The 23,337-nt window shown below is 46.6% G+C and overlaps 1 protein-coding gene across 3 annotated transcripts in view; it reads right to left on the bottom strand.

The window, feature by feature from the left end:
• Positions 1-23,337, bottom strand: part of LOC138580850 (zinc finger protein 232-like) — a 298,959-nt gene that overhangs the window by 95,913 nt on the left and 179,709 nt on the right. For all 3 annotated transcript variants that reach the window (XM_069651722.1, XM_069651724.1, XM_069651723.1), the window contains exons 6-7: positions 8,233-8,322; positions 2,335-2,424 (exon numbers count right to left, since the gene is read on the bottom strand). In XM_069651722.1, the coding sequence (XP_069507823.1) occupies positions 2,335-2,424; positions 8,233-8,322 (180 nt within the window). The remainder of the gene's footprint in view (positions 1-2,334; positions 2,425-8,232; positions 8,323-23,337) is intronic.

Below are 23,337 nucleotides of genomic sequence, written 5' to 3'. Positions count from 1 at the left end.
CCACTCATGCACACACTGCTCTTCCTCACACACTGCCCCGAACATACTGACCTCACACCACATTGCCCTACCACACACTCCATACTGTCCCCACTCAGACTTCCCAATGCAGCCTATACCAACACACACAAACATACTGTCCCCACACATGCACACCCTTGACTCGTTCATACACAAACCCGCACACACACCCACTGCCCACACACAGAGTCCTCCTCACCCAGAGCCCAAATAATGCCCCACCAAACATGCACATTGCCCCCACACACATTACTGCATGGAGCTTCCCCTCACACACATAGGCCAGTATCACCCATGCACAGATTGCCACACACACATTAACTGTGCCCCACCACATACACATAGCCCAATCACACTGCGCCCACACATCAACACCGTCCCCACACACACAAAACACACTCTGTCCCTACAAACTAACACTGTGTCACACACCCTACAAATGCCCATACACACTGAACAATGCACACACTGCCTGCAAACATACACTGCTGGCACACACAGAGACACTCCCCCACACATATACTTTCCCCCACATGTACACACTGCCTCACACCAGGCCTACTGACACCCAAACATATATGGACATGCCCCACACACAGTACCCTCGCACCCATGGACCACTACAGTCTTCCCCCACACACACATGCACTACCCATACATACTCCACACTAAAATCTAACACTACCACCACAAACAACACCCCCCTATACACTGACAATATGCTCACCCCACAACACACACAACTGGCCCCACCCACACACAGTGCACCCATACACACATTCCACCCCTCCTTGCACACACAAACTGCATCACTCTAGGTTATGCAACCCCCACAGACACAGTGCACCACAAAAACACTCACAATGTCCCCACACTTGTACTACACCACCTGCACACACTACAACCGCACAGTCTCTGACACAGTTGTTCCCAAAACATACTTCCCTCGCCCACACATAGAGACACATTGGTGACACAGTGACCCACCACACGCACACTTCTCACATACAGCACCTACGCACCCATACACACTAACACTAACAAAATATGCACACTGTCCCCCCACACACAAAATGCACACACACACACACACACACACATTTCAGGGAAATTGATGCACTGATCTGCAGATTAAGTAAGTAAAGTAAAATCAGGTAGGCAGCAGGCTCCTCCACAAAGTGGGACAGTAGAAATAGTAGCAAGTTTCGGGCAGCAACCAACAGGGACCACAAGAGACCACTTTCCTCCCTACTCGCTTCCCCCGCAGTGCATTGGACTGATCTGCAGATTAAGTAGAGAAAGCACAGACAGGTAGGCAGCAGGCTCCTCCTCAAAGTGGGGCAGTGGAAATGGTAAAAAAGACTCTGGCAGCAACCAGCAGGGACCACAAGAGACCACTTTCCTCCCCACTTGCTTCCCGCACTTCTTATTGTGGAATACATCAGCCTTAGAAGACCTAATAGTATCCCCTATAAATATTAGAAAGTTAACAATTTCAAAAATAAAATGCCGGAAATACAGCTTCTGTGCAAGGCCATGAGCCATTCATCTAAAACAAATACTAGATCAGACTATGTTCTGGTGTGCACTGAACAATTCTTTGTGTTGTTTTCTTCTTTTTCTGCAGTTGTGACTTTTGATTGCCTGACTTTAACAATCCTATTATTTATTTGTTAAAACATTAGAATCAAGAATTTGTACTAAGCTTTAATATGAAATCTACAAAATCATCAGTGCGCTTTTCAGATGTTAACCTCCTTCTGTGTATTCCAGAATAGCAGGAGCCAAGATATCACGGTACAGCAACAGGAGAATATTATTGTTGGAACATAAACACAGTGGGCCTGGTTCACTAAGATTTGCAGTGGAGCAAATAAGGCGATACCCGGAGACTCTCTTACCAAGTTATAACTTATTTACAAACCCTACACAGGGAGCAAATTCTGAGCTGCGTGGAGCATCTTTGATATTCTCATGTGCAAATGCAATTCGCAAAGAGTTGTATGTGTGCGTCTCAGAGATGCTCGAGGCGCCGCCGGGTTTTGACTTTTAGGCGATGCCTCTCAAGTATCAGGAGCAAATCTGAGATTTTAAGGGCACTTTCCTGATTTGTTCCAATGCAAATCTTAGTGAAGCAGACCAGCGAGTATAAGATTTCTTCTACTTTGCCGTATAGTACTTTGTTTTCTCTATGTTGCGAAAAAGGAACACTGCATGTTGAAAGTCATGCACACATGCTACTGCAAGGTGTGTGTCCTGGGTGATTCATCGCATTATTTAAATGTCAGTGGGGCCATTCTATTTGTCACTTACCTGCAGATCGTCCTGTAGGCTCTTTCATCATATTTGATTCTTTCTCACGAGCAAGCCTTGGTGAAAATGCTGTATTGCTAGATGGATTTGCTACATTTGGAAAACAATAATAAGAATGAGAGGATTAGGAACCAACCAATAAATGGTCATAACATTCAAATATGTTAAAAAAAGCCATAACAAAAATACGTAACCAGAATGGATGACCAAAGGATTATTGTATACAGACTCTCATGAAATTCAGAGCATGTTGATACAAGAGCATTCAATAAATTGGCACACAGAGAAAGGCAGGTACTTTCTATTTCAGCTTGCTAATTAAACCTAAATCCAGTCATCAGTGACTAAAAATCTATTGCAAACATGTGTCCATAGAGGGGCCTTTATAATTGAGGTTGATGGCCCTTTGAGATTCCATAGCAGTGTGTCTTTAGGCTTACTAAGAGAGATAAAACCTGCATGAAGCTGGCTTAGACTATTAAAAAGTCTGAGAGGATGGATGTGCACTGACCTCTCTTGCACTTAAGATAACTCCAGAAAATAAGCTTCTGTGAAGTGTAGTCTGGGGAAGCCATCACTACCTGTATTGTGTCAGTCTGGTCTCGGGTTTTTACGGCTGTTTCCATGTCCAAGAACAGCTTGTGTACTGAACACGAACACCTTCTAAAAGTGACCTCAGAACTTGGCTGCATGCCGGGAAGGTCTTTCCTTAATCATTAATATCATTATTTGAGATTAGGTAAGAAAAGAAGCAGAGGGAAACATACCTGTTCCGACTGGAGTTGTCACTGGAATATCTTGGGTAAATCGAACATTTCTCAGTGTCCTGGACCACACCCTGGCTTACCTCCCAGCTAACTAGAAATCTTTCATTTTCTTCTGATGATGCACTACCACTCAAACCTGCCATTTTGGCAGGATTACAGGAAGCAAAATTTGAGTTTTGACAGTAAGGTGGAGGATTAACTTATTGCAGACCACGTTGTCAATCAGCTGCATGTCTGACAGGCTCATCAGCAAGCCTGTGATGTGCAGCTGATTGACACTAGGGGAAAATGGAAACCTAAATATGACCTAACAAGGGTCAATTGACCCTCTTTAAGGTCCCTGCACATCAACACCCATTCCTGGAAGTGGCACTGGCAGGTGAATTCCCATTCATTTTTTATTTGATTTTTTATCTATTTATTTCTTAGCCTGTTTGCTTCCTTTGTTTGCACTGCCGCTCACACACGATTATCCTCAGACACACACTGACCCCACTCACTGCCGCCCTCACACAGACTTCCTCACCTTGCCCCTACATACATTGCCACATACACTCTGTAAACTGCCCCACGCACATACCACCCCAACCCACTGCCCTCACACCACATACAGCCCCTCACTCTTTCCCCCGCATACTTCGAACACACATTGCCTACAGGCACAGTGTCACCACCCACAACCTCCCCCCACAAACACATGCCTGCCAAATAAACACACTGCCACTTCCTTCACATTCACTGCCACTCCCCCAAATACACTTCCACTCTGGACTTCTTCTACACCTCCGCAGAGCATACATCTGATTTGTACCCCTCCCCGGAAGTCTTTCAAGGACGGCAACTTTCTCCATGTTGCCACTCTAAACTCTTGCTAAGCTGTTACACACTCCTCCGACATTTGCCGCCTTCTGGAGGAACTTGACCTCGATGTCCTCGGTCTCACATGGTTCACGGCCAGCTCTGTCACGAGCTTTGACACTCTCCTCCCTGACGGCTACAAGATCCTCTCTGGGCCCGGGTCCTACTGCTCTGGAGGGGGTGTAGCCCTGATCTTCCCCGAGTAGATTCCTGCCTCTGTCATTCCTAGGCAGGCCTACTCCTCTTTCGAATGCCTCGTCTACAGGCTCTCTCTCTCTCTCTCTCTCTCCTAGCCATTCCCTTACTGTGGCTACTATCTATCGGCCACCTGGTCAGATCTCCTCCTTCCCCCCGAGTGGGCGGACCTCTCTTCTTCCTTCCTGTTCTCGACCATTCAACTCTTCCTTCTTGGAGACTTCAACATCTACCTGGATGCTTCCTGTGCTTCCTCTGGACTCTTTCGCGACCTTTGCGACTCTCTCTCACTCTCTATTAGCCTCTCTGGCCCGACTCACTCTGCAGGGCACAGCCTGGATGTTCTGATCTCCTCAGACCTTCCCCTTTCTATCCCTCTCACCAATCCTCTCTCCTGGAGTGATCACTTTCTCCTTTCCTCCCAGCTCACCTTCTCTACCCCCCCAGGCCAAGCCAACTCCAGCACTGCCACCCACCTTCTTGGTCATCCGACTCATGAAGACCGTGCCAGTTGAGGCTTTCGCTGCCACTTTCTCACCCTCCCACCTCCCCCTTTGGCTGACTCACACCCTGACACAGCCCTTTCCATGCTCCACTCTGCTATATCTGATACTCTCGATGTTCGATGTTCTTGCCCCTGTCATGAGGATACGCCTGAAGCCCAAAGCCAAGTGCAACTCTTGGTACGACTCAGACCTCGTCACCCTCAAACGCAAGTGTAGGGTGGCCGAGAGGAAATGGCGTGCTTCCAGTACATCCTCTGACAAACTGGGCCTCATTACGACCCAGGCGGTAAATGACCGCCTGGGTCGTACCCTTACCACCATGGCGTAAACTACGTTTACGCCATGGTGGTTGGCGGATTTACCGCCCCATTCCAAGGTGAGTGGGGCGGTAAATCCCCATTTCCCATTTTACCCTTCCCCATTCCCATTTTCGCCCCATAGGGCATAATGGGAATGGGGAAAGGCGATAATTACGGCACCGTAAATTACGGCGCCGTAATTATCGCCGAGGTCCCTTTGCGGCATGGATTTTAACGGCTGCAAAAAGCAGCCGTTAAAAGCCATCCCGCAAAGGGAACCTTGTAATCAGGCGTTAAGGGTCGGCGCCGTTTACGGCGCCGTAAACCCCTTAACGCCTGAGTCAGAATGAGGGCCACTGACCTGCCTCCTGCTCCAAAAGCAAAACTCTTTAAAATCTGCAAGGAACTGGCCAATCATGCCGCAGTCTCTACCTCTCCAGTCCCTTCTCCGGCCCTCTGCACGGCTCTGGCTTCTCAATTCATCTCTAAAAGTCAGGACATCCTGTCTTCTCTCTCCTCCTCTCCCCTTCCTCCCTCTACTCCCTGCTCCTCCTCTGGCCCTTCTTCGGCTACCTCTACTCCCTCCTTCTCTGCCTTTCCCATGTTCTCCCCAGACAAGGTTTCTAGAATAGTCTGATCTATGAAAGTCTAGTCAAAACAGGTTCATCCCTGCTCCTGCAAAACCATAAAGGAACACATTGACTCCCTGGGTCCTGCTCTGGCCAACTTCTGCAACCACTCCTTCACCACTGGAATCTATACTTGCGCCCTGAAGCACTCCCTTGTGTACCCTTTTCTTAAGAAATCCTCTGCTGACTTGTCTTGCTGGCTAATTATCGCCCAATCTCCATCACTCCTTTCCTGGGCAAACTCCTGGAAAAGCTGGCCATCTCCCAGCTCAATCTTCACACTGAATCTGTTGGTTGTCTCCATGATCATCAGTCTGGCTTCAGAGCTGCCAGAAGCACAGAAACTGCTCTCCTGAATATCTGTGAAGACTTGCTCTCCAACCTTGATTCCAACACCCCCTGTGTCCTCATCTTACTTGATCTCTCTTCTGCCTTTGACACGGTCAACCATGCCATCATGCTCAATCGTCTCCGTGATAACCTGGGTATCACCGGTCAAGCCCTGGTGTGGCTGACTACTTTCCTCTCTTGATCGACCCTCTCAGGTTCAACTTGGGTCCTTCCTCTACTCTATCTCTATCTCTACCTGTGGTGTTCCCCAGGGGTTTAAACTCTCTCCCTGGCTGTTCAACCAATACCTGGCACTTCTTGCCCACCGCATTGCCGCGCTCTGCCCCAACTTCCAGTGCTATGCGGATGACACTCAGCTCATTTTCAGGCTACCTTCAGCCACCTATTCTCCCTCACTCATCTCTGACTGTCTGTCCACCATCCAGGAGTGTATCTGCCTTAATGCCAGTAAGACTGAGATTCTTCTCATCGGCACACCCACTCACTCCTTTCCTGTCACTCTCTGGCCGGCCCCTCTTGACCCTCTTTCTGCTCCCACCTGTGGGGCTAAAAACCTCAGGGTCATCTTCGACTCCACACTTTCCTTCTCTCCGCACATCTCTGACATCTCTAAGAAGTCACACTACCAGCCACACCTCCTAAGAGGTATTCTTCCTTTCCTCTCCTTCCCCCAGAAGCTCACTGTCTCCAGAGCTCTGGTTCTCTCTAGGGTGGACTATTGCAACAGCCTCTTTCTAAATCTGCCTGCTTCTACTCTCTGCCCTCTGCAAATCATCCACAACAGGACTGCAAGACTTGTCCTTGGCCTCAAACACAGGGATCATATCTGTCCAGGACTGAAATCTCTGCACTGGCTCCCAGTTGCTGCCCCCTCACACAAAATGCACACACCAACACAGTACACGCATGCACACACACACACACACACACACACACACACACACACGCACACCAATGTTGATACCAATGGTTTGTGTAGCTGGATATTAGAAGTCAATCCCTGGTGATGATGCAAGTTCTAGGATATATGTGGCCAAGAGCTGCGAAAGTGAAAATGTAGCTATGCATAAAAGGGTAATATCTGACTAATGCTCATACAGTGCCTAATCGAAAGCCATAGCTGTTGGCTTTGAAAATGGTTGTCTCATTGGCTTCTGCTTCACCTTTTGCCCTTTATAATACCCATAGCCATTCCTTAACCATAACTTGTACGATCACAGACTGGAGACCTGATGAAGCTATGTGCATGGTGGCCATCATTACTATAAATCCCTATGGATCTGCCTGCTTTTTCAGGTTTAAAAGCAGGCAGTATTCGGAGCGGTTTCAAGCCTCCCCACCCCAAATCAAAATGAGATATGGATAGAGACGATGTGGTGCTCATTTTGCTATATAACGTAATTTGAAAGCTGGGAGCCGGTACGTGTAGACATACACATAGTTGGCTCTGTGCCTCCAAATTTTGGTAATTTGCATGGGCAAGTGCAAATGTGTAGGAGAAAATGCGCTGTACACACTTGTACGCCACCTTTTGCCTGTGCATTTGCACTCCGCCATGCAAATTTGTAAATGTTGGCAGCGTTTACAATTGCAACTAAATGCTGCATGTCATGCGCGGATGGTAGACAGTGTTTACAATGGATCCCTGTGGAGACTGCCTGCTTTATGCAGGTGTATAAAGCCGTCTGTCTCCATAGGGATCCCCAACATTTGCACCAGAATGAAATTGCATGCAGGTGCAAACGCTGGGGTATTTGTATGGCAGAAAGCAAGGGAGGTGGCAGAAAAGCAAGTTGCATTCCGCCCCTCCTCACCACTATACAAATCAATGAAAGTGAGTGTGCTGTTAATGGAAGGCTTTTACGCCTTCCATTAACATTACGCCCCATGTGAAATGAGCTGCTGTTTGTTTTCCCTCGCATGGTGGGGAAATACGCGGAGCATATATCCCCTACATGCCTGACTTTGTCAAGGCAATCCCGTTTGCCTCCGCCTGTTTTACCTGATCCGGACAATTTTAATGCCCTATGAAAATTTAGCTGTCAATGTTCACCTATTCCTCATGTTTTCCCTACCCAAAGTCTTTTTCTTTTTTTTTGCATCATTTTAGCTATAGTTATAACAGTTATTGTTATGAAAGGTGTGTTCCATTGGAAGACAGTAAGAGTTATCTTTGGTACATTTTACATTAAGCATATCGATTTTTAAGTTAAAGAAAAATGCCCAAATCCAGCATATCAGTATTTAGGCATACAATATTAGGCACCACGACTGCAAACCCTTTTTCACTTACCTGTGGATCTTCCAGCAGGGTCTTCTCTGATATGTGATTTTCCACTATTGTTAGCACTTAATGAAAATACAGCAGTGACAACTGGATAGGCTGCATGAGAACAAAATACCACAATACCTCAGTTAAAGAAATAGTAAAAATGTGATTATGTCACCAGAGTTTAATCAAAAGTTCAAATATAGACTAACAGAAAACTGGATGACTTAAGGTATCACTGTAAACATAACGAGGCAGAGTCTCAAAACCGTGTCCACCTAAATGATATGCGCATTGTGACACATGAATCCACAAAGAAATGACCAAAAGATGCCCTTTGCGCATGACAGCGCACAATAGTCTGTGGAAGTAGTGTAAAAAATAGGGCATATATCAGCGCATCAGATAGTGTGCATATGTATTCTAAGTTCTATGTTCTTACATCAGCAGTTTTTTTCCAATCCGTTTTTTCCTACTGTCTTTTGGCAAAATAACTTGTCAAAGATTGTTTATTTTTATTTGAGTTCCCTGTTCCCCCGCAAGCTCCCTCTCCCCTATTATTTACTACCTATTCCCCGCCCCTCACCCTATATTTTTTTCTTTTGTTCTTTTGTTAGTGCTCTCAGATCCCAACCCTGGGGGTGGACGAGGGTGGGAGAAACCGGGGTTGTGCTTGAGAAAAGAACCTAGGGGAGATGCAGTATTTTACCAGGTGAGGAGGGTGATACCCCTGAAGCTTTTGTAGGGACTCCAGGTCTACTCCGCTTCCTCTTAACGAATTTCCCTTAGCAAAAGACAACAAACCATCTGTCTACAGTAAACTCTTTAAGAACTCAAACTCCAGTGAATCAGAAACTACACCTCACAGAATGCCTGTCTTTCTGTTACATACTGAAATACTCCCCCAGTTATTCTCTTTCCCGTCCCTCTGATTATCATTTTCTGCATTCCCAACCTACTCAGATAAAACACTACCGTTCCCACAAACACCCTTGTTTATTTCATAATTACTTTCCTGTTACTCTTTAGCCAGCCTCTCTTGGCCCTCCTCCTGCTCCCACATGTGAAGCTAAAAACCTAGGGGTCATCTTCGACTCCACACTTTCCTTCTCTCCTCACATCTCTGACGTCTCTAATAAGTCACACTACCAGCTGCACCTCCTCTGAGGTATTCTCCCTTTCCTCTCCTTCCCCCAGAAGCTCACTGTCTCCAGAGCTCTGGTTCTCTCTAGGCTGGACTACTGCTACAGCCTCTTTCTAAATCTGCCTGCCTCTACTCTCCGCCCTCTGCAACTGACCCAAAACAGAACTGCGAGACTTGTCCTTGGCCTCAAGCCCAGAGATCGTTTCTCTCCAGCACTGAAATCTCTGCACTGGCTCCCAGTGACGGAGGGGATTAAGTTCAAAACCCTCTGCATTGTCCACAAGGCCTTCTGGGGCCTGGGACTTCAATACCTTCAACTCTCTATTCCTAAATATCTTCCCTCTCGAGCTCTTCGCTCATCCACCTCCAGCTCCCTCAGGGTCAGTCGCTTCTCAAAACAGCAAGTTGGTGGTAGATCTATTTCTTCTGCTGGGGGCTCTCTCTGGAACAGCCTCCCTGCCTCTCTGAAACTTGAGGAGAACCATCTCCGGTTCCGGAAGCACCTCAAGACCTTCCTCTTTGCTTCTGCTTTGTCTCCTCTTCTCACCTGCTGATCTCCTAGCTGAAACTGCACTGGTAAACTGGCTACCTTCAGATTTTGGGCCCAGGTCCCCTCCCCGCCAGTTGCACATCTGCACTGCCCCCCCTGGCAACCCTTGCACTCAGGGACTATTTCTGTATCCCCCTCAGCCCCTCCTAGCACTTGACCCCCGTTGTCTGCACTTACCTGTGCACTTGCCACCAGCTGGCTGCACTCTTATTTATTGTCTTTATTTATCTTACTGTTATCCTATGTACTGAACTGTCCCCTCCCCTCTCCCCCTTCACTTTTCCCCTTCTCCCCTCCCCTGCACGTGCGTGATCTCAGTGTCACCTGGCCTAGTAGGATCGCTGTCTCTGTCCTCCTTCTGTTTCCCCTCTCTTGCCTGGTTGCACCTTGAAACACTTGTGTATAGGCGGGTTATAAATGCCATGTCATATCATATCATGATAATTATCCCGATCGTTCCCGTTAACTTTACAAACCGCACCAATCTTACCCTCCTGAATTTACCAATCCGCCTTTTGAGACTAACGCCAGAGCTGTTTACCTGACATGTCCCAATACAAGGGTCAGGCAAAGTCAGGCAATTGACCAGAATTACACACACCTGATGGCCCTTTCGCTTCCACACAGGGACAAAAGGTGGAGCACAAGAGCACAAGACGAGCAAGGCAGACCGCACGTGAAAGCTAACTCAGCATGGCAGTTCAAGAGGAGGCAAAAGACGGCAAATACCGAGAGGGTAACAAGGAGAGAAGTGACTTTGCCCTTTCCGATCAAGGCCCGTGAAACCTCTGCAGGCGGAAACATAAGACCGCAAACAAAGGCCAACGTGCGTGGCAGTATATGTCAATGGTACACTAGACTCGCCTCTGCTGATTACCAAGCTGGGGAGAGATGCTTGTCTCGGTGGTACCAATTTTGACTCGAAGGACAAGACAACCAAGCAGTACATCACAGCCAGTGAGTCGAGGGGAGAGTCGATAAGAGACCGAACTATGTTGAACTAAAAGTAGCAAGCAGCTAAATTGAACATTTGAAAGGATTAAAGGAACTATTGAGAAAGAGGGGGAAAACCTGTGACAGAGGCGTCTGACACCACATGGGTGCTCAGGCAGGAAACTCTTGGCGATTACCTGATGATAAGAGACGACTGTGACCAGAAGGCCTTGGGAAGAGGCGAAGAGAGGTCAAAGTGGTCATACAGGGGTTTTGTACAATCCTCTGTACCGACGAAAGTCTTTGATCGTCAGATGATTGTGAAGGAAAGGGAAATGAATCCCGCTTAGTGAACTGTTTGGTAAAAGTTGGCAAGAGTGAACACGAAGGAGGGATGCTAACGAGACGGGCGAAGTCTAAAGTCCCATAATGAACTGTCTGTAGAAGTTGGCAAGAGTGAACCCGGCAGAGGGAAGACGACAACCAGAACAGTGTGGTGATCGAAGTGAACCGACCAAGGGGTGTCCACAGTGAACTGTCTGTAAAAGTTGGCGAGAGTGAACCCGGCAGAGGGAAGCCGACAATCAGGAGCAGAGCCTGAAAAAACTGTTTAAAAACACATTGAGACTTGTGAATGCAGAAAGTGCCATTGTTTGTTTTGTTTGTTTGTTTGTTTCTTTATTTGTAATGCGCTCCATACCCAGAGAGAGCAGGCCGCAGCATGAAAGAAGATGCAAAGCTTACAATGTTACAGAAATATACACTTATGCATAAATATGCATGTACAAAAATTACAAGTACAAGTACAAAATTACCGAAAATTTACAATATGCAGCATCCTATACACTATGATAGTTGATGCAGTGGCAAAATACAATGATATATATATATATACAACAAAGATCTATGTGTGTCAATGTATGCAGATGTGTGGATTACTATGAATAGATAGGGTGTCAAGTAAAGTAATTGTTCATTGTCCTATACTTAAGTAGGAGGGCTAGGGGTTATTGGCATTCAGGTGTTTGATGAGGTTCCTTCTAAAGTGTGAGTAGGGTTGGTCAGCTCTCGGATTATGTGGTAAGGAATGCCAAAGGGTAGCAGCTTTCACGGGGAAGCTGTTGCCTCCAATAGTGGAGAGTTTAAATCTTGGAATTATCAGGCAGTTAGAATTCACGGTTCTAGTCTGTCTGATGGATAGTTTCCTCTTGAGTTTGTCCATCAAATAGCTGGGTGCAGCATTATTGAGGGCTTTGTGTGTTAGGGAGACCATTTTTAGTTGGATTTTGTTCTCAGTGGAGAGCCATTTGTGTTGGCGTCTGGTGGCAGTGATGTGTTCTCTTTTATTTATGCCGAGCGCGGCTCTGAGGGCATTGTTTTGTAGGATTTACAGCCTTTGGGTAATTGATTTGTTAGCGCCGCTATAGAGAGCATTGCAGTAATCGAGTCTGGAGAGTATGAGGGCTCTCACTATGATCAGGCAGCTATCATTGGATAGGAATGGCCTGCCTGCTCTGATTAGTTTGCAGGTGTATGCGGTAGTGGTAGCTAGTGAGTTGACCTGTTTATTGAATGACATAGTGGAGTCCAGATAGAAGCCGAGAGTTTTTACCTCTCTTGAAACTTTGATGATGTTGCCATCTATGTTGAACGAGGTGTATTCAGAACCTAGTTTGTTAATATTGGCATGCGTACCCAGGATGATTAGCTCCGTCTTATCATCATTCAGGCATAGGCCATGGGATGCCATCCATGCCTGAATGATGAGATACACCCTGTTCACCAACTCTCTGTCCTTGCTATGATCCCCTGAAAGTGGGAGGAGAATCTGAGTATGATCTGCATAGTTGGTGTAGGTGATACCCAGAAGGTCCAGATCGTCGAACAGAGGTTTGGTGAAGATGTTGTATAGAGTTGGGGAGACGCAGCAACCCTGAGGGACTCCACAGGTGATAGGAGAGGGGTCAGCTGCTGCTGAGGGGGAGAAGACTCTCATCGTTCTCTCACTCAAGAAGGATTCAATCCATCTGATTGCTTCGCTTGAGAAATGTGCTGCTGAATCCAAGTGTCTGCATAAGACCTTGTGATCCACAAGGTTGAATGCTGCGGAGAGGTCGAGTAAGAGGAGGAGAGCTGTCTTTCCCTTATCCCTCAATTCATCTATTTGGGTCTTTAGATCGATATGGGCTGTTTCCGTCCCGTGTAGGGGGCAGAAACCTGATTGTCTAGATCCTAGTAGTTTATGGAATTCTAGGTGTTTTTGGATCTGGACGTATGCCATTTTGTCCAAGATCTTCAGTAGAAAAGGTACCGTGGTGATGGGTCGATAGTTGGTGGGGATGAGAGGTTTAATGTCTGCTTCTTGAGGAGGGGGAGCACCCAAGATTGTTTTAGGTTGGACGGGATATTGCCTGAGGAGAAAGAAGCGCTTATAAGTTTGGCGATAAATGGTGATAAATCTCTGGCTGCGTCTTTGATTATGTGTGCAGGGCAGATGTCACCTTTACAGTTAGAAGGTTTGAGTGATAGTATAATTTTCTCAACTTCCAGGGTGGTGGTTTTCGCGAAGGAGAATTTGTTGGTATGTGCGCTAGGTATAGCGTCAGGGAGGGGTTTAGGTGGACTGGGAAGATTCAAGGAATCTTTTTTTTTGTTGGATTTTGTTTTGTAGGGTGTTTATTTTATTTGCTAGTGCCTGTTGGATATCTGCACACCAAGTTTGATCCTTAGAGCAGGTATCAGGTATGTCAATGGGAGACTCAAGTTCCTTCAATATGGAGAAGAGTTCCTTCATGCTTTAGTTGGAATTGGCAATGCGGTCATTGTAGGAATTCCGTTTAGCTAGGCAGATTTCATTTTTATACTGTCGTGAGCTGATGGTGAGAGTAGCTTTCTTATCCATCTTTTCATTGGGTGGGCATGATTTCCAGGCGGATTCACATTTTCTCTTTTTTAAGCGGAGGGCCTTAAGTTCGGGTGTAAACCATTTGTTTAGATGGGTTTTGGGTTTACTAGTGCAGAGTTTTAGTGGAGCTATTTTGTCCATGGTGTCCAACATGATTTTGTTATATTCATGAACCAGGGTGTTAGGGTCTAGATTGTCTGGCAGTGCATTAAGAGTTGGGAGGATGGCTGGAATAATCTTTTCCACTGTTATATTTTTCTTATTTCTTGTTAGGCAAGGTGGTGCTAGTGTCACGGCTATAGTGGGTGGTCTGGAGGTCAATATATTAAAGGAGATCAGAGAGTGGTCAGTCCAAGGTAGAGGAGAGATGGACGAGATGACCGCCGAGCAGTTAGCATTGGCAACCCAGTCTAAGGTTCTTCCCTTCAAGTGGGTGGGAGAGTTAACTTGTTGGGATAGTCCTAAGGAGGTAATAGTATTAGCTATTGTTAGTGCATGTGAGTCTGTAGGGTCATTAAGACCGAGGTTAAAATCGCCTAGTAAAAGCATTTGTGATGTGGTTTTGGCATTATTGGTTAATAAGATATGCAGATCCTCTTTGAAGGTCCCAAGAGGGCCAGGAGGTCTGTAGACTAAGTGGATGGTGAGTGATTGGGTGTTATTTATGGGGAGTTTGGCTGTGAGGGAATCACACGATTGCAGAGTTTGGGTGGTAACTAACCGTAGGAGGGAGGCTAGCTTTGGAAAAAATGGTCCAAACCCAAAAGAGGGAGATCCAGGGGTGGAAAGTCATCACCCAAAGTTCATTGCGAAAGGAACTGTTTAATGTTGAATACGACTTGTGAGGGGTCAGCGCCCGGAAGAAGGGGACTCACGGGTGAAGTATATGTGGAACCAAACTTTGTGTTTCTTTGTTGAATGCATCAGGCCATCGAAGGCAAGAGACTTTTATTGAAAAGTGTTACGCTCACCTGGTCTCTGCAGAGGCATTGGGGCACGGTTGCAGCCCTCCTGGGGGTGAGGTCGCTCGGGTCCGACTTCGCCCTCTGCGCTTATGTGGTGACTGGTGGTAATAGGTGATGCTGCTCGGGACTGCTCCTGTTGATTAGTTTTGACGAGCACTCCGTCGCGCTGCTTCTGGCAGGGGCGCTTGTATGATCTGGACCGAGTTCCTTCACTGGTCCCTTGCACGTGGTAGTCCAGTCCTGCTGCGACTGAGCCACTATAGTTCAGGTAAGTGCTCCTGTTTGCATTTGTCTTTCTTCGTCTGTTTTTGTTGTATTCCAAAGGTAAGTAAACTGGTCCAAGCGGCGGTGAGCTTCACGTTGCACGTGAGTGCACAGTAACGCGAAGCACCAACCTTATAGATGGAGCAGCTTATATAGCTGAGCTTCTGAAGCCACGCCCACCAAGTTCAGCCTGCCTGCCACACCCGATGAGTCGGCACATGAAGACCAGGCCTAGGGAGCCACATGTGATGCGGCAGCACATGAAGATGTTCTCTGCAATAAAGGCTTTCAGCTCCTGGAAATTTCTTGTAAAATAAAAGCACTCCTGCATGGAAATAAAGTGTTTCAGCTCACATCTCTATATGAGCCTGGTGCCAAAGGCGCCAGGACTGAGTCCAGCCAGGACCCCTGTGTTTAAAGGTCCCAAAAGGACATAAATGAGTCAAGTGACCCATTGCCCCCATCACTAGATGGTGTGGTTTTTGTGTTCTGGGGCCTGTGGCCATGACAAAAAGAGACTTAACCATTGAAGAACCAAGCGTGTGCTGCTCTCCAAGGCCCCACCCTGTCCCGTGCTGTAAACGTGGGTAAGGGAGACCCCTGGCAATCACATCCAGACTTATGATTTGGAACACTTCTTTCTTTATTGAAACACCATCCCACACTCTTACTGTAATTAGTTGTATGAATTGGCAATATGTTTTTCTTTAGTATAGGCCCTTTTTATTTTGACACAACGCCACAAGGACTGTCTTATTTTTCGTTTGATGGTCGAAGCTTGCTCCCATCTTAGATTTAGGTTTAGATTAGGCATTTTTCTACCCTGCATTTTCAGTTTAATAAACACCCTTGAACTGTGATCACTTGTGTCTGTCTTTACTGTTGCCACCATGAGTTCCTTACATTAGTAGCATGGAGTATTACGTTTGCAGGCATCATGCCGTTTGGGATTTTGGTAGTGCATGGGATCATATTGTGATCGCTCCATATGATTGGTACCAGTGCGGCAGTGGCTGAGAGTCAATTTCTGCAGAAAATTGCGTCTAGGGTGTGTCCGGCATTGTGGGTGGGTCAGTTTACTATTTGTTTGTAATTGAGTGTTTCAAGTAGAGCGGTGAGGGAGTTTGCTGTGGTTTTGTGTTTTTCTTTCGAACCAGATGCTGAAATCTCACAGAACAATTATGTTATCATGATAAGTGGAGAGGTCGGCAATGGCATCAGTGAGATTCGTTGCAAAGTTGGGGTTGTAGAATGGCAGTCGGTAGATCAGGAGAAACAGTAGGTTGGATTGGTCGTTGAGCTTGATGCTAATTATAAATGATTTGCAATCTTCTATGTCAGTTGGGGGCAGTGGTGTGGCGCAGATGTGGTCTTTGTGCACTATTGCGATTTCTCCCCCTGAGTTTTCTGTGTTAGAATGTATTTGTTTGAAGTTGTCTGGTATGGCTTCATGGGTGATTGACCTGTACTTACTGGGTTATTGGTTCTGTTGGTGCTTATTCTCGATATTCACTCTTAGGGGTCCATCTGTTCTGGGTTCAAGTCTTTTTTGGAAGCAAGACTTTACTGCATTTCTCTTTGGATCCCATTGGGGATCTTCTTGCTTTGATGCATCCCACTCCTAGGGCTCATGGTTCTCGAACCAACCTTTGCATCGCTACACTGGGGTCTCCTCTGATCCTCCCTGGGGTTATTAGATGCAAAATTACACGCATCTAGTCTACTGATTTTATCCTATTTAGCTCTACAGTACTTTCTGCTCAATTTGAATCTGAGTTCTAACCCAAGAATTCGATTTTTAGCTCTTACCTGGGTGGTGTAGCTTATTTATTTATTCATATACAGAGAGGAACAGTGCTCTTTTGAACACAAAAATTGTGCAATAGATAAGAAATTATAATGGGGTGAGCTTGGGGGACATTCTGACCAGGTTGTGGAGTGGAGTAAGTGGAACAGTCACCGGGGACAGTCATAGATTAACAGTCACCGTGGACAGACATAGATTAAAGACAACCAACATTGGACATTTTTAAGTGCAGGTAGGCGGTACAGTCAGCTGTGCTCTGGATGTGACCATGATGGGTGAAGTGCTAGAGTAGAGGCAGAGAAAGTGAGGGATAAAGGCAGGTTAGAGGCGAGGGAAAATTGTTAACTAGAAGGCATGTGAGAGATAGGCTGAGAGGGTAATTTGGAGGCAAAGAGGCAGGCTTTTAGTTTGGTTTTGAACACATCTGTGTGGACTGTTTCTCGGATGTCTGGAGGAAGAGAATTCCATGCAAATGGAGCAAGAAGAGAGAAAGAGCAGAAGCGAGAGGAAGCACAGGGAGGGAGAAGACCCATTAGGGTAGTCGGGAAGGCATATCGGAGATTACGAGAAGGCTTGTAGAGTTGGATAGAGGAGGATAGATCCTTTGGTGCTTTACCGTGGATAGATTTGTGAACAAGGATTAGAAATCTGGCCCTGTTTCCCATCATCAGCCATCAAGCCTGGTGACGGTACTAGGCAGTAGGTCAAAAAGAGTCCTGGTAGTGAAGTTAATGATCTCGTCGAGAGGAGAGAAAGCATAATTGGAGATACCTAATAGGATGCTGACACAGTAGTCCAGCTTAGAGAAGGCAGGAGTGGTTAGGAGATGATTGGCAGTGTTGAATAGAAGGAGGTGTCTGATTTTCATAATATTTAGGAGGTTGAGGCAAGCTGCTGTTCTAGTTTTGAAGATTAAAGTAGAGAAGGTGTGAGAAGCGTCATAGATGAAGCCGAGGTTTCTAGCCAAAGAAGAGTAGGTGGGAGTGTCAAGTGAGAACGGGATAGGCAGAGGAAGAGATGAGATAGAGCATTTGGCAGGGAAGAAAAACACCTCTGTTTTGGCAGAGTTTAACATGAGGGACTGCAAAGCCATCCAATATCTAGTGGCAGAGAGACATTTGGAGATCAGAGGAGAGTTCAGGAAAAGATAAGAAGATTTGTGTCATCCTCAAAGAGTTTGTAGGAGAACCCAAAGGAGTAGATTAGAGCCCTAAGAGCAGAGGTGTAGAGTGTAAAGAGGAGAGGACCCAACACCTGTAGAACACCAATAGTTAAAAGAGTGAGTTGAGAGGTTTTGTCGGTCCAGGAGACAGTGAATTGGCTAGGTGCCAGGTGGGATTCAATCCAGGCAAGGGCTTGATCGTGAATTCCACGAAGATAGAGTATTAAGGAGGTCAGAGTGATCGACAGTGTCAAATGCAGCCCAAAGATCAAAGAGAGAATTAGGATAGAGGACAGTTTGGAGTGCTTAACAGAGGCGATGAAGTTGGACACATTCAGAGAGCAGTTTCTGTGGAGTGACAGGAGCGGAAACCTCTGTTAGGGAGGCATGGTATCACAAGTAGACACCGACACAAGAGTTGCAAGTTTCAAAACCTTTATTGTTAGATTCAAGGGGGTTGGAAAAACTCCAGTCTGAACCTATAACTAAGATGAGCGTAATGTTGATCATCAAATAATAAAGAAACAGTCCTAGTCAGTCTTAATCAAAGGGCCTGATAACAAGTTGGGCATTATCCCGGCTGGAATATCGCCCAACTTTATTAGCGTTAGCGTCCAGCCGTCCAGCGGTATTACAGCTGGATCACGGGTTGGGCGTTAACTGTTAGTCCCCATTCCCCATTGGGTCATGGACCCAATGGGGCATTTCTGGCAGAATTACCACGCCAGAAAGGGGCATTATTCTGACGTGTTTGCCCCAAGCTCTGAGCTGGGGATAAACACGCCAGACTCAAGATTGGGCGGACCCTTCGTTGCGGCGGTTTGTTTGTTTTATTATTTATAATGCGCAATTATACCCAAAGGTATCAGGGCGCAGCAGTTACATGAAAGCTTAGTTACAGGTATAGAGGTAGACATTGACAGTAAGCAGTATATACAAAGTGGTAGGGAGGGCAGACAATGTAAGCAGTAACAACATAATTACAAGGGTGGGCACACATGTTACACGGTGTGCGGAAGGCATGAAAGAAGCCATAGCATTAGCTATCTAGGTGGTCATTCAGTTTCACCCATGATGTTACCTTAGCGCGGAAGTGCAGATAAGGCATGTCTATTCTCAGGTTAGGAGGCAGGGAGTTCCATAGTTTTGCTGCTTTTACCATGAAGCTGTTGCCTCCGATAGCAGCAAGTTTGAAATGTGGGATGGAAAGGCAGTCTTTGTACGCAGTTCTGAGGGGTCTCGAGGAGGCTTGTCTGTGGAATCTGTTGATCAGGTAGATCGGGGCAGCACTGTTGAGAGATTTATAGGTAAGTGATGCCGTTTTTAGGAGTATTTTGTTTCTAGTTGATAGCCAGTTGTTCTGTTGGCTGAGTCCTGAAATGTGTTCTCTTCTGGGGATGCCTAGGGCTGCTCTCAGGGCATTGTTTTGAAGGGTTTGTAACTTGTTGGTAGTAGCCTTGGAGGTTCCCAGGTAAAGGGCGTTACAGTAGTCAAGGCGGGAAAGTATAAGGGCTCTGGCGAGTGTGACACAGCGAGTGTCTGAAAGGAATGGTTTAGCTGAACGGATCAATTTGCATGTGTATGCCGATGATGATGCCAGGGAACTCAGTTGTCTTTTGAAGGAAAGGTTGGAGTCCAAGTAGAATCCCTGAGTTTTGACCTCCTGTCCAACTTTGATATTGTTCCCATCTATCATGAAGGAGTTGTAGGCCGGGCTAAGTTTCTTTAGGCTAGGCGTGGTACCCAAGATGATAAGCTCAGTTTTCTCATCATTCAGGCATAGTCCATGAGTGGCCATCCATGCCTGGATGATGGTGTACACCCTATTTAGCAAGCCCAAATCCTTTTAATAATCTCCTGAAAGCGGAAGGAGGATCTGGGTATCATCTGCGTAGTTTGTGTAGGTGATACCGAGATGATCCAAATCATCGAAAAGAGGCTTGGTAAATATGTTGTAAAGTGTCGGGGAGACACAGGAGCCCTGTGGGACACCGCAGGTAATGGGTATCGGGTTTGCTGCTGCAGTGGGAGAGAAGACCCTCATAGTTCTTCCGTTAAGAAAAGAGGTAATCCATGTGATGGCCTCGGAGGCGAAGTGTGCTGCTGTATGGAGGTGTGAGCATAGGACAGAGCGGTCAACCAGGTCGAAAGCTGCAGATAGGTCGAGGAGGAGGAGTAGGGCAACTTGCCCTTTGTCCCCGAGTGTGTCTATTTGAGCTTTCAAATCAATAAGTGCAGTTTCAGTCCCGTGTTGCGGGCGGAACCCTGATTGTCTGGATCCTAAAAGGTGGTGTTCTTCCAAGTGCCTCTGTATTTGTACATAAGCGACCTTGCCTAGGATTTTTAGTAAGAAAGGAACGGTCGTTATGGGTCAGTAATTTGTAGGTGTGGCTGGATCAAGGGTAGGTTTTTTAATAAAGGCAGTACCCATGATTGTTTTAGATTTGTGGGGATGGAGCCGGTGGTAAAGGAAGAATTGATTAGTTTAGTGATGAAAGGTGACAGATCACGGGCGGCATCTTTGATAAGTTGAGCTAGGCACAGATTTCCCTGGCAGTTGGAGGGTTTCAGAGACAGGATGATTTTTTCCACTTCAAGAGTGTTGACTTTAGAGAACTTCAAGCGGGAGGGATCTATGGTCGTGTTCTTATCTGGACTTTTCGATGGGAGCATGTCTTTTAGGGCCGCTTTTTTACTGGAAATTTTATTTTGAAGGGTCTTGATCTTATTGGCCAGGGCATTTTGAATTTCTGAACACCAATTTTTATCTTTAGTGCAGGTATCAGGGGTTAGTATAGGGGTTTCGACTTCTTTAAGAATAGAGAAGAGTTCTTTCATGTTGGATTTAGCTAAGGATATGCAGGAGTCAAAGGAGGTTTGTTTGGCCATGTAGATTTCTTTTTTATAGAGTGCGGCTATTTTGGATAGTTTGAGTTTGTTTTCAGCTGAGGGAGATTTTTTCCAGGTAGCTTTGCAGTTTCTCTTTTGTTGCCTTAAGTTTTTGAGGAATGGTGTGTACCATTTGTTGAGGTGCGTTTTCGGTTTACTCGGTCTGACTTTGAGTGGGGCGATGAGGTCCAATGCTGTGGCCATAGCCTTGTTATATTCTTCAACTAGGATTTCTGGATCCAAGTTGTCTGAGAGTGTGTCGAGTTTGGGGAGTAAATTTGGGATGAGTATTTCTAGTGTAATGTTCTTCTTGTTTCTGGTAAGAGTAGGGGGGGGCCATTGAGATGGGCTGAGGTGTGGGTCTGTCGATGGATAACCAGAACGAAACTAGGTGATGGTCAGTCCAGATTAGAGGTGAGATATTGGTGATGTTCGCTAGGCAATTGTGGTCGGCCACCGAATCAAGTATTCTGCCCTTTGAGTGGGTGGGTACCATGCTTCTTTGCGCAAAGCCTAGTTCGGCAAGAGTGGTGACAATGGTACTAGCTGTCGAGTCTGCTGGGTCGTTATATCCTATGTTAAAGTCCCCCAAGGTGAGGATTTGAGACAAGCTTTTGAGATTTCTGGCTAGAATGGCGTTAGGGTCTTCATCGAAGGTGCCGATGGGGCCTGGCAGGCGGTAGATCAGATGGATAGTAAGGGTTTGGGTATTGCTGAGTGGGACTTTGGCTGACAGAATTCCGCAGGATCTGACGTTGGCGGGAGTTACTAATCTCATGGATAGACTACATTTGTGTATAATGGCGACACCCCCTCCTCTGGAGTTAGGGCGATCTTGCCTCAGGATAGAGTAGTTGTCTGGGACTGCTAGCATGAGCATGGGGCCTGCTGCAGGGTGTAACCAAGTCTCGGTAATGGCGAGGAAGTCAAGATCGTCTTTGAGGATCAAGTCTGCAATGTCTATGGCATGCGCTACTAAGGATCTGGCATTGATCAGGGCTCACTTGATTTTAGAGCTAGCTGTGTTTTCGATGGTAGTTGTGTTTTTAGTGGAGGTTGCGTGACGTTTTTCTTGAGTTAGATCAAGTATGCTCTGACTGGGGTGGTTGTGCAAGGGTCTAGAGGTGATGTTGTAGGGTAGATTAGAGGTTTTATTGTTAGGGCTGTCATGATGCCTACCTCCGGGCATCAGGACACAGCCCTTCAGCTCCGGGAGCAGGCATCCAGATGCTTATTAAAACCCCAACAGCCCCAGCTGGGGGCTGTTTGGGTACAGTCCTGGCGCCTTAGGCGCCAGCCTCATCATAGAAATCAGTCTCATAGACTTTACTTACCTGATGCAGACCATGCTGCTACTGAATCCAAGCCAACGTGAGGCCTGGATGGGACTATTTTATTACAGGGACTATTTTTTACTCGGGTGTGGTTCTGGGGAACTTCTTACCTGGAACTACTTTGGAGGCTATTTAAACCACGCCCGAACAGCAGCACACGCTTCGCGTTATTCTGCATCCAGCAGCGTAACGGTCACCGTGCCTGCAGTCAGCATCCAGTCTTCTGCCACGCCCGCCTCAAATCTGGAGCTCCTAAAACAAAGAGGAAAGAAAGGAACAAGGTTAGAAAACCAACTTATTTCGAATTCCTCACCTGATTCCGGATCCATCTCGCCTCCGGACCTGGAAAGAACATCCTTTATGTACGCGTCGCATCTCCAGCTGCAGCGCCGCGCCATACTCACCGGTCCTCACAGCATCTTTCGATTCGGCGCTGCCTCCATCACTTCTTCGCCGAACTCCGGCTCCTGGGGGACAAAAGAAAACAACAAGGTGAGCCGAGAAAACCAACAAATATAACTCTTACCACCATAGACTTACCTGATTTACCACCGGAGGCATTATACTGTAACTCTCCACATCTTCATGTGCCGCACCTGCAAAGAGAGAGAAAACAACACGTTAAACATGTGCAACATTTATTGGATAGCGTAGGGTAATACAGACTCTTACCTGAGCGCCACCAGCTGCCACAAGAGCATCTTCTCACAAATTCAGCTACAAGACAAGGAAGGAAGGGGCGAACAAGAGTGAACATCGGACATATTGAACTCTATGAACTTGATACTTACTGGTCCTCGCCAGAAGCCTCAGAGTGAATACTCTCCGGAACTCTCCCACTCCTTCAAACCAGTGAAGTAACTGGCATCAACGCGCCCCTGCAATACACGCAGGATGGAGATCTCATCTTTCAAGAATATAAGGTGAGATTTCTGAGAGGGTACTTCGGAGGTGATTAGTGGGGAGGACAGTGGGGGTGCCATCACTATAATCCACGGGTGGCTAAATCCATCACTCCACTTGCAGGAGAATATTTCTACGGGTCAAGCCGACAAGATTAGGAGGGCCAGTCCAGTCAGTCATCTCTGCGCTACGCATCACATTGGCAGAGACCGCAGCCGTCCGGGTCCGACCAATGCCCCTGTGGGAGCCAGGTGAGCGTAACAAGGGCTTAGT

The sequence above is a fragment of the Ambystoma mexicanum genome, chromosome 3p, assembly GCF_040938575.1.
Source record: "Ambystoma mexicanum isolate Mex_15411 chromosome 3p, UKY_AmexF1_1, whole genome shotgun sequence".
Lineage (NCBI taxonomy): Eukaryota > Metazoa > Chordata > Amphibia > Caudata > Ambystomatidae > Ambystoma > Ambystoma mexicanum.
This window is presented reverse-complemented; position numbering and strand designations above follow the sequence as displayed.